The following is a 12,589-nucleotide window of genomic DNA, read 5'->3' on the forward strand; positions in this document are numbered from 1 at the left end:
TACTGGAAGAAACTATTAATTTCAAGAAGCGATTTTTTACATTTTGTGTTCCCCAAAAGGGGACTCATTTCTGGTATCTTCGATGCCTAGAAGCACCCAGAGGGTAAATTAATATCAGGAATATTTTTAAGAAGGAAACCTAATGTTAGGGAGACATGTGGAAAAGATGGTATGAAGGTCCCTCTGCATCTTTAAGCATCCAGGATCTCATGAACTTTCACAGACATGTCCCTACTATGAAATAGGATCCACAGTAGAGACACACAGAAGCCCACATCCTAAGTGTCTTCTAAACAAAGAAATGTAGTTCTGGGAGCTTGGGAATCCAAGATCAATGCACTGGCAGACTTGGTGTCTGGTAAGGGGCTGCTTCCTGGCTCCTAGAAGACCATCTTCTTTGCTGGCTCCTCACATGGAAAAAGAGACAAAGGAGCTCTCTGGGTCTTTTTTAAAAGGGCACTAATCCCGCTCATAAGGGCCCTACTGTCATGATCTAATCACATCCCAAAGTTGTGACCTCCAAATACCATCACACTGGGGATTAGATTTCAACATATGAATTTTGAGTGGACACAAACATTCAGTCAATAAAATGTAGGGAAATGAAAAGCATCCAAATTGGATTTCATTTCAAAATGGAAATCGTTTTTTTTAAAAGGGATGGCATTTTAATAATTTACAACTATGATTTTTTTTTCATCTTTGAGTAGGCAAAGAAAAGACATAGAAAGAAAACCATTTCTAAATCAGACTTCATCAATATATTAAATTTTGCTTATTCAAAGCCACCATTAAGGCAATCCACAGACTGAGAATAAAGTATTAAAACACACAAATCTGTCAAAGGACTTGTATTCATAATATGTAAGGGACTCACACAATTCAATAATAAAGGAGAAATACTAAAAAAAAATAAATCTAGCTTTAAAAATGACTTGAATAGATACTTCATAAAAGATATGTGAATGACAAACAAGTACATGAAGAAATCCTAACATCAGTAAGTCATCAGGGAAATGTAAAATAAAATCACAAGATATCACTACACAGCCACTAAAATGGCCCAGATGAAAACAATTGTTAACACCAAATATTATAAAGGTGTGGACCAAGAGGAATTCTCAGGTGTTCTTAGTGGAAATATACGATGGTACAACCACTATGGAAAATTGTTTGGTAGTTTCTTGAAAAGTTCGATGCTGTCTATCCTAGGACCCAGCAATTCCACTCCCATGAATCTATCCAGGAGAAATGGAAACATGACTAAAGCCCCTGTAGCAGCTTTATGCATACAGGCGAATGTCCATCAACAGGAGAATGATAAACTAACAAACTATGGGAAGCACCTGACACAAGCTAGGACAATGGGACTCTTTCCCCTTGACCTCTGTTTTGTGGTTAGGTTTAGTCAATGTGGCGAGACACTGGAGAGCTGGAGAAGAGAGAGCTGGCAGTATTTTCCCACTCTCCTCCCTATTTTGGCAGCAATATATCCCATCAGGTGCCCAACAGGAGAGTTTTCTTAGATTCAACTGAATATTCATGCTCAAAGACAGAGACCACATGTGGAGAGAAGTTATTGAGAAGAACATAGGACATGAAACACAGCAGGGCAGTGTCAGGACTCCCTCCTCAGCGGGAGTTTCTGTTACAGACCATGCCATGGCAGTTCAGGTGCAAGGAGCAAGGAAGCTACCCTGGTTTAAAAGCTTTTTATCTCATAAGAACATCATCTCTGGAAATGACGCCACAGGCACTCCCCCACAGGGTCCTAGCAAGGGACATGCCACTCTGTAATCACTGCATTTAGACAGACCCAAGGTATGGCTTCCCCACCAGGTCTTCATAATTCTCCCAGTCCTGGGGTCATTTTTAGCATAGGCAAAGTTGCTTCCTAACCCTTGGCAACATTCCAACCTTCATCAAACTGCCAGGGAAACAGTGAGGAAGTTAACTACCATTCAAATTCTCATGCCAAAGGGGGAAAGGTTGGTAAATCCTTTGCCCATACCTTCTATGATTACAATTTTGGATGGCTGGTACTTCTCCCACAGCTCCAGCTTTCCCTGAGCTCCAATACACTTCTTCTTCCCCCTACTCAATGGTGCTAATCCCTAGGTGTCCCAACATCCCTTATTGGCTCCTTTAAATCTATTAATAGTTCCTTCATTTACTTATCTTCAAAATCCAAGCTAGGTGTTTTTCTCTTTCTTGCCCAAAACTCTAATGGGTAGACTGTGTGTGTGTGTGTGTGTGTGTGTGTGTGTGTATTTGTAGAGAAGTAGACTAGAAGGAAATTCAACTTGACGGTAAAAATCTTGACTCTTTCATCTTATTTTTCGTAGATGTTTTTGTATTTCCTAAATTTTCTATAATACCCTTGTATTTATTTCATAAGCAGAAGTCATATTTTATTTTTAGGAAAACAAAAATACTATTCTACCAAGACTATTTCTGTTCTGCTCTGACAATGTGACTCTCTGTACCCCAAGGTACTGGTCCAATGCTTAGATGTTAGCCCCAGTTCTACTGGTGTAACCAGTAATATACTTTTTTTTTTTTTTTAAAGATTTTATTTATTTGTCAGAGAGAGCGAGCGAGAGCGAGCACAGGCAGACAGAGTGGAAGGCAGAGTCAGACGGAGAAGCAGGCTCCCTGCGGAGCAAGGAGCCCGATATGGGACTCGATCCCAGGACGCTGGGATCATGACCTGAGCCGAAGGCAGCTGCTTAACCAACTGAGCCACCCAGGCGTCCCGAGTAATATACTTTTAAGCAAGTCACTTTCTCCTTCTGGGTCTCAATTTCTTCCAAAAGAATTTTCTTCCAACTCTCATAGCTTATGAGTGTGTAATTCTCTACAGCTGAACCCAAGGATATGTAACATCCTTCCTCAGTCGTGATCTGATAGCATAACCATATAGTTCAAATATTTGAAGGACAGCATGCAAGGAAAGAGAGGCCATGAGGGAGCAAAAAAAGGTAATCATTGATTCTGCCAAAACTTTCCCACTGGCACCATATTCAAGAAGCTCTTGTGGTACCAAGAGGGGTTCTGCTGTCACATCAAAGTGCCAACCAGTACTATCTGTTTTCATGATCCTCAGGAAATATCTTCAGTTCCTATGGTAGTAATGTTTGAGCAGATTATCTGACCGGCCATATGGTTTCTATGTTTCTGAGACATATAGGAATGCTTTTATTCAGTAAAAGTAAAATTCAGTTCAGGAAAAGCTCTCTGTGATATGCACGGGAATACCCAAGAAGCCACCAGAAGAGAACTGTCCTTGAGGTCAATAGATATTTGTTGATTTGACTAGTTGACTACAAAGGATTCTAAGTTCAACCTTAGAAAAATATCTGTAGTGTTGACTGAGCCAACAGGGGTCTTTGAAGCTAGCTAAACAGGAAAATACAAACCTGCCTAAATAAAGCCAATGTGCCCCATGTTTTCAAAAGCTATGCTTTTCAAAAGGCCATTGCTATTTTTCTGTCATCTGATGGGTCATTTGCCAGGCAGTAGAAGAAGAAAGGAAAAAAGTCTTTTGGCCAAATTGTTTTTACCATTTTAGTATATTGCCATGAAACGAAAGATGCCTTGACTACACAGAAGACTTAACATAGAAAAATAAAGAAATATGGGGCGCCTGGGTGGCTCAGTGGGTTGAGGCCTCTGCCTTCAGCTCAGGTCATGATCCCAGGGTCCTGGGATCGAGCCCCGCATCGGGCTCTCTGCTCGGCAGGGAGCCTGCTTCCCCCTCTCTCTCTGCCTCTCTGCCTACTTGTAATCTCTGTCTGTCAAATAAATAAGTAAACCTTTAAAAAAAAAAAAAAGAAAAGAAAAATAAAGAAATATAAATATAAACTTTAAAGTAGGGGTGCCTGGGTGGCTCAGTGGGTTAAGCCTCTGCCTCCGGCTCGGGTCATGATCTCAGGATCCTGGGATCGAGTCTCGCATCAGGCTCTCTGCTCAGCAGGGAGCCTGCTTCCTCCTCTCTCTCTGCCTGCCTCTCTGCCTACTTGTGATCTCTGTGAAATAAACAAATAAAATCTTTAAAAAGAAAAAAGAAATATAAATATAAACTTTAAAGTAGGGGCACCTGGGGGGCTCAGCAGGTTAAGCCTCTGCCTTTGGCTCAGGTCATCATCTCAGCGTCCTGGGATCCAGCCCCGCATCGGGCTCTCTGCTCAGCAGGGAGCCTGCTTTCCCCCTCTCTCTCTGCCTGCCTCTCTGCCTACTTGTGATCTCTGTCAAATAAATAAATAAATAAATAATTTTTAGACTTTAAGTAGTCCGTAAAACATAAGAGGCGAGAGAAATTCCCCAGATTTATTTGGGAATGTTGGACAGGTTAGCAATGACCTTCAAAGCAACTTCTTGTTTATTCCTCAATCCAAAAATCCATGCTTTTATAGCATACATCTATAGTTTTTGAAAATGAGCCAATGGTTAATAAGATTTCTGTGTTTATGCCTAGCATACATAAAAAATTCCCAGTTTCCTACCCTCAACCAGTATATTGAGTAGTCTGACATCAAGTAGACTACTTGGCCATCATCGGGACTTTGCAAACCTCTGGACCTAACAGTGAAACATCTTTCAGGATTATATGTCAAATAACATTTTCTATTTCCTCAGCTTTAGCAAATGTTGAAACAGGAAGAGACAAAAAAAAAAAAAAAAAACAGCTAATTGTTGATGTCAGCAACAGTATGCTCTTGGTAAGAAAAAAGATGAACACAACTACAGTTTTCATCAATCAAACGTGCATTAATTTTTTGTTGGTCTTACCAAAATGTGTACAACTGAATAAACATTGTAAGAACAAAAAAATAAATAAATCAAACTAAGGGAGGCCTTTATATTCAGTTAAACTAGCTGGTTTAGGGACAGAGAAATGCCTCTTGTCAATGAGGACAATTGGAAGATCCTCTCCAACAGGGAAAAAAAAATCTAACCATGAACTGTAATTCTAGATTTAGTAAGACAGATTGCATGAGACATGAATAAATTACACTTCTTTACAAGAGCCAAACTGAATAGAATTTATGATTGAATTCAGTTGCTAAGGACTTAAGAAACTAAATACCCACGTAACTCCTATTTCTTAGATATTTCTGGAGAAAGCTGGAATCTAAGACAGCTACAAAAAAATATGGCGACTAAATTATAGAACATCAGTCAATTTTATGGTGGGATTTACAATATAAGGAAAGAACTAACTGATTTGTTAGAGGGTTAGGAACTGGAGATATGGATAGGTACGCACAGTTAAACCACAGATCTTAAGAAAAAAATTGCTTCAATTAGTTCTCTTTTGCTAAGATGAAATGAAAATAAAAACCAGATGTAAAAATGGCACCCACGTGATATTATTCACATTACAGCAGTAGTAGTAATACGCCATTCTTCCTTCTGAATGTGACCGCATGCTTTGTTTTACACTAAGGAAATAAGATACATGAACACCAAATTCTGCTTTGAAAATATTGCCATAAACTTAAGAGCCAGGCCAGGGTATCCTCTGAGAATATCCTAATCAGCAAGCTCAAGAGGAAAAGAAGATTTCTTAACTGCTCCTTTCACAATGACTTCCTTAATCCCTGAGTCACATTTCTGGAGCCCCTCAAATTGTTCTGACTGGAGTACGTTTATCCTCCTAGGCCTACATACCTACTCCTGTAGCCCCTTATAGCTGCCATTGTTGGTAAGTCAGAAAGTCTACACATTTCAACTTGTTTGGGAAACTGTTTCCTTAACCAAAATAAAAACAAAACAAAACAAAATAAATCTCTAAAGGAATTTTTTAAAATACAGTGCCTTCAGCAAATAACCTTTATCTGTGCTCCTCCCCTCCAGGACATACTTTCTCTACTCTTGGTAAGATCGGTTTCCATATTGTGGTACTTCTTTCACTGTAAGGTCATTCCACAACTACCCTCCAAGGTGCTACAAGCTGCTTGGAGATTGGAGATGAAGGCACGTGCCAATCTGGACAATTGATGTCAGCCACCAGAGCCTCTCCGATGAAACAAGCAGGCATTCAACCGTATTTTGACGGCCTGCACAGGGGCTGGGAAAGTGACCCCAGTGTGTGAAGGAGGCCTCAGGGCCTACAATACAACATGGAGTTGTGAATACTGTGGCTAACGGGACAATCTGTGCTCCACAGAAAGCCGCAGTTGCCTCTCAAAGCAATCCTGTATGCTGCCAAGCAAGGATTCAGGTTAAATACTGGATTCTCTCATTTCTCAAGAAAAACTAGAAGTATAGATGTTTATATGAATTCACCCAATTCTGAAATGTTGGCTTAAAAAAAAAAAATTGTAGGGGCGCCTGGGTGGCTCAGTGGGTTAAGCCTCTGCCTTCGGCTCAGGTCATGATCCCAGAGTCCTGGGATGGAGTCCCGCATGGAGCTCTCTGCTCAGCAGGGAGCCTTCTTCCCCGCCTCTCTCTCTGCCTGCCTCTCTGCCTGCTTGTGATCTCTCTCTCCCTCTGTCAAATAAATAAATAAATAAATAAATCTTAAAAAAGTTTTGTAAACCCTCTGTGGACTAAAGGAAACCCATATGTGGGTCAAATTTGCCATGCACACCACCAGTTCTCAACCTCATGCTGTATAATGGCAATCTCCTCTGGACCTCTGGCCCCTTCTTCCTCATTCACTAGTTTCCCTTCCTCCTCCTCTCCCTCACTTGTAGAACTGGACTTCCTTGATATTCCTTCTGGTGTGCTTTCTCTCTCTCCCCAGTAGCAGCACAGCACTTTGCATCTAGAGCTTTCTATAGTGCTCATCTATGTGGACTTGTACCACAGTTATCTATGTGTAAATAAAGAAAGAAAAGGTGTTCCTTAAGCCGCTTATTATTATTATAATAACATCATCAGTTGAGTTTTGTGTCAGACACAGTGCTGAGTACTTTACACAATCAACTTCTCCACCCTTTAAAAGACAATCTGAGGGTTTTGAAGGGGCGGGGGGTGGGAGGTTGGGGGATCCAGGTGGAGGGCATTAAGGAGGGCACGGATTGCATGGAGCACTGGGTGTGGTGCAAAAACAATGAACTCTGTTATGCTGAAAAGAAATTTTAAAAAATAAAAATAAAAAATAAAAAAGCCCTAAAGAATGATACTATTATTACTACTGCACAGACAAGGAAATTAGGACTCCGGGCACTTCTGATTAATGCCCAAGGCCTCAGAGCTAGGAAGTGGAGGAGCCAGAGCTTGAAGCTAGGCTTTTTGACTCCACAGTTCCACATTCGCCTGCCTTGTCGTTCAGTCCCCTACAATTCCTACACAGGGAGCACTTGATGAATATTGCGGAACCAATTTGCTGAAAAACAGAATTCATATTCCACTTGAAAGACATTCTTTCATAAGGAGCATGGAGGAAAAATTACTGATGAGTTAATGGTTTGCAGAAGGGTTAAAAATAAAAATCATGTGAATAAGCACTATGAATATTTGTGGTTCAGCAACAGATTGGAGCCCATTCATCAACTGCACAGATACGCAAGGTTTAACCACGATACTTTTCAGTATATTTATCCAGAAAGGATTCCAATCCAAAAATAATATCTGCAAAATAATTTGCCACGTTAGCATTTCTGGCTTGAAAATTCAATGTGCAATGCTGGTTTTAGTTAGAAATGAGGAAATGCCAAGAGGAAAATGAACAAAAGCTCAAAGGCTTTTTTTTTTTTTTTGGATGCAAGAATCATTAATTATTTCTTTTCATCAGCTATGATGTTACATTTCTGTTTCTGTATCCAATGGGAGTCCCAAAATGCAGTTTTCTCTTTTCTCTCTATCCATATGTTGTTTCACATAAAAACATAAAATGTCAGTATGTGACACCTAAGTAATACACTGGTTTTCCCTTTTAGTATTTTTAAAATATTTTTCTGAACTATAAATGTGAACTCTGAAAATGTGACTTAAATGATGATGACAGAATCTTACCAGAGTCACTTTATCTAAGCCCTAGTAGCTAAACAAATCTCTAAATTCTCCATCTCTCCTTAATAATAACATTTGACTGCCACAGAAAAGGTATTTTATTTTGATCTTTAGGATCATTACTCGGCTTTAAGATCTAAACTACCCTTGAAGTCCAGTAACACCAAGAACCACAACAAAATCAGCTAGAACACAAAAAAGAACAAAAAGCACCCCTGAGCAATTTTATTTCCCCATCTCGGATTCCTGCTTTTGGGAAATGACACCCAGGAACATAAATAAACGAGTGGCGTAACTGCTGTCAAAATCCTGGGGTACATTTGGGTGGGGCCAGAGATTCCGAGTCTCTCTTTCCCAAGAACTCCTATCCCAGTCTAGAAACAAGTGGTTTCGACTACCGTCACCCCTGGTGCGTAGAGGCTCAGCAGCAGCTGTGTCTGGCCCTAGCGCACATAAGCTAAGGAAGCCGACATGGCTCCATACAGGTTTTGCCAGCAACCAAACTTGCTTTAGAACATCTTAATGCTCCTCCTTTCCCCTGAAGCAGTTTCAACTGGCCAGATCCTCAAACTTCGATCCATGGCTTCGAGACTCCGTATAAGACAGAATTATTACCTATAGAATATTAATTTTTAAGTCTTTTTTAGGACTGAAAAAGTCACGTACAGAAAATGATTTGGTGGGGGCGCCTGGGTGTCTCAGTGGGTTAAGCCGCTGCCTTCGGCTCGGGTCGTGATCTCAGGGTCCTGGGATCGAGTCCCGCATCGGGCTCTCTGCTCAGCAGGGAGCCTGCTTCCCTATCTCTCTCTCTCTCTCTGGCTGCCTCTCCATCTACTTGTGATTTCTCTCTCTCAAATTAATAAATAAAAGCTTTAAAAAAAAAAAGAAAAGAAAAGAAAAGAAAATGATTTGGTGAAATGTCTACAAAACCGGAAGAGGTAGAATAACAAAAGACTAGCCGTCTACTCTTTGAGTAAAAACTACCACTCGACCCCAAACTAGATCCTATGAAGCATTGAGGGGTGGGACACAGAATTTTACTTTTACAAAGCTGCTGTTACTCTTCTGTTTTTCTACACAGAAAATTGTAAACAATTCTTTGAGAGAGCTAGCAAGAGAGGAAACACATTCATTTCAAAATCCTCATAGGAGAGAAGTCATCAGGGGAATGAGCTTCACTCCTTGATGTTAAATTAAAAGAAGAATCTGGCAGCATGAGGGACAAGCAGCTGCCATTGCTGATACCTAGAACCAGAGGAATTGAGAGAGAAGTAAGGCTCTTAAAGGACAAATGAGTGCTTTATCAATTTTCTTCCCTAGCCTGTCTTCTGATCATGATCAAGAATTAGCTTAAATCAGAAAAACATAATAACATCAAAACAAATATTTCCCAAGGGACCCCTCCCAGCAAATTACCAACTGAAAGGAAAATGAAGAGGAAGTGAAGTCACCAAAGAAAAATACACTCAACACACACACTTATGGAACTTACTGTCACTGAGTTCGTAGTCATGGAAAAAACATTTGGGAAGAAACCTCTTTAGTTAACAAGCAGATTGTCAAATCCTGTAAACTAGCTTTAGCGCACAAACCTGAACAATCTATGTGCTCTTAAATCTACCTGATCACTCTGGTTTTCAAGTCTTGGAGAAATGCTGCAAGTTGTTGGTGAGGCTGCAGAAAGTTCTTGGAGCTTTGAGTCAATTTCAGCAAGCTGCTGGTGCTGGGTGGTTGCAAGTGTGTATCCTTCTCCTGGAACCAGCCAGCCAGACTGATCCCCCTAAGAGCAAACAAGCAAGGGTCACCAAGTCATTCCAATGCTATGTTTTTTTCTTTCCAAAATATACCTTTCAAACTGCTACAGCAATAGCAATGCTCATCACACACACACACACACCCCAAAACAATACCAAAAAAAAAAAAAAAAAAAAACCCACAAAATTAACATTGGGATATGGAAAGAAAAAAATTATATTATGTATGGTTTCATTATCTCTCAAATCTGTATAAAGTATATCCTACATTTTGTGGGGTTTTTCCCTGTGGAATAAATCTCTTAGCCTCGCAGTTTGGTTCTTACAGCATTCTCATTTCTCCACTTTGAAAAAGTGGTTTCTGATATGTTGAATAGGAAGAAATAGTGTTTCCCCCATAATGGACATGGTATTTTCAAGATCTGTCCCTGAAAGGTAACATAGGATCTATAAACGCAGCTGTTTGGTCCCATGAGCTTAACTGGTCATCTAATTCCTTCTTCAACAAACACATGTTTAATAATAGGTTAAAGTGCATTCATAACGTTCATTCAGAAATCCTGTACTGAGCACACAACGTCCACAGGCATTACACTGGGCACTGGTCATTCAGTAAGAATCTCATAAGCTTTGCTTTTAAGGAGTTCTAGGTCTTTAGGCAGCAAAGATTTTAACAAGGTATCAAGAGTGCTGGTGAGCCCAAGGTGCCATGGGGAACAGTGAGGGTCAAAAACCTTTGTGGACATGAGGGAGCAGAGAGATAATATGGTTGGAGAAGGCTTCCTGGAAGAAATAATCAATCTTCATCACATCTTAATCAAAGAAGCAACATGATTGGCTATGCATTTTAAAACGGGCTGGTGGGGTGCCTGGTGGCCCAGTTGGTTAAGCGCTGGACTCTTGATTTCAGCTCAGGTCATGGTCTCAGGGTGGTGGGATTGAGCCCCATGTGGGGCTCTGTGCTCAGCACAGAATCAGCTTGTCCCTCTTCCCTCTACTCCTCCCCCTGTGCACACATGCATGCTCTTTCTCACTCTCTATCTCCAAAATAAGTAAATAAAATCTTTCAAACTGGAGCTGGTGAAGACAAGACTGGAAGCAGAAATTCCAGTTAAGATACAAAAGTTCAGGCACCTGGGTGGCTCAGTCGGTTGGGCAGCCAACTCTTGATTTGGGCTCACGTCATGGTCTCAGGGTCCTGGGATCGAGCATCGGGGAGTCTCCTCAAGGATTCTCTCTCTCTCTCCCCCTCTCTGCTGCTCCCCCAACTCACATTCACATGCATGTGCTCTCTTTTTCCCTCAAATAAATAAATCTTTAAATTAAAAAAAAAAAAAAAGCAGAAGCCATAATCTAGAACTTAAGTGATGAGCACCCAAACGAAGGAATACAGAACACAGGACAGATACCAGAGATAATTAGGGAGTAGAATTTACAGAATCTGGAGATAATTTGATGGAAGAGTGAAAGGAGGAGCAAGGATCAAAGATGAAAAACAAAATCTGGATTCTGAGAACTAGGGGTGTATAGTGGTCATATTGACCAAGTGAGGGAATACAGAAGACATAATAGGTTCAAGGAGAAAAATGGCGAATTCTGTTTGGGAACTTCTGATATTCATAGATGTCCCTAGGATATCCATAGATTATGTTAGGTAGTTAAATATATTTGAAGTTCAAGATAGAGACCTGGATTGGAAATAAGTATTATGGACTCACCCACATCTCTATGATGGCTTAAACCCTTGAACCATGGGAATGGATGAGGTTACCCAGAGAAACATGTAGCACAAGGACAGAAGAATCATGAAAAAACTAAGAATAAAAGGGCAAATGGAGGGCAAGGAAGTTTAAAAATTTCATACACTTTGGTTTCATGACTCTAATACCAGGAATCAATCCCTAAGTGGTAACCACAAGAGATACATGCAAAAACTCACACAGCAAGAATTACATGTCTCGCCCTAACCCCAGCATCCAATCTCCCTTCCTGTTTCAGCAAAACCAAACACTGTATGAGCCTTAGTAGGAAACAGGTCTCTAACAGACACCTCTTCTGCCCACCCTTGGCATCAGGAAGACAAGCAAATGACCCAGAATTAGCCAGTCAGAAGTCAACACCCTGGATTTTTGACTCTTGAGGGAAAGAGATACAAAGATGCAGGGGAAGTGAGACTGTAATTAATGGCGATAGCAGTAATCTTGGGCTTACCAGTACTGGTAGCAGCAATCATCTAGTGGGGTGACTGCTGGCTATGACACAACCCCTAACCAGCCTGTTTCTAAGGAGTTTCCATAGCCATGTTTCTGGGTATCCTGATACCTGCCGAACTTCCCACCAAGTCTGTGGGCTATACAACTCTCCAATACATTTATTCTGTTCTTTCCACTGAAGTCCATCTCTGTTTCTTGCAACCCAGAACACTGACTTATATGTTTTTGCCATGTCATTTAGAGTAAAGAATAATTACAAAAAGTCCAAATGTCTAAAAATAGGGAAAAGTGAAGAGATTGTAGTACATCCATACAAGGATATGATATATTAATAAACATTTTAAATACACTTGTGAGTTGGCAGTGAAAGTTATTATACATCATTATAAAAAATAGTTTTTTGTCACAAATAAGAAACTCCCATTAATTTTTCCTAAAAACAAGGGATATAAATACTATATGATCTAAATGAAAAATAATGAGTCACCAAATAATGAAACTATGGAACCAATGGCTAAATATTTGGGTGATAAATCCAAAATTTTTATTTGAATGGAATTCTTTTTTAATGACACTGGAAATAAAAGAGAATGTCAGATTAAATTCAACAGAAATGTAAATGTTTCATGCATTATTCTGTCACAGAGGGAAATTATATGA

The 12,589-nt window shown here is 40.2% G+C and overlaps 1 protein-coding gene across 1 annotated transcript in view; it reads right to left on the reverse strand.

The window, feature by feature from the left end:
• Positions 1 to 12,589, reverse strand: part of LOC131837167 (fibrous sheath-interacting protein 1-like) — a 69,169-nt gene that overhangs the window by 4,237 nt on the left and 52,343 nt on the right. Inside the window, exon 10 of the mRNA XM_059183408.1 lies at positions 9,584 to 9,742. Coding sequence (XP_059039391.1) covers positions 9,584 to 9,742 — 159 coding nt within the window. The remainder of the gene's footprint in view (positions 1 to 9,583; positions 9,743 to 12,589) is intronic.

The sequence above is a fragment of the Mustela lutreola genome, chromosome 7 (genome assembly GCF_030435805.1).
Source record: "Mustela lutreola isolate mMusLut2 chromosome 7, mMusLut2.pri, whole genome shotgun sequence".
In the NCBI taxonomy this organism is placed as follows: Eukaryota; Metazoa; Chordata; class Mammalia; order Carnivora; family Mustelidae; genus Mustela; species Mustela lutreola.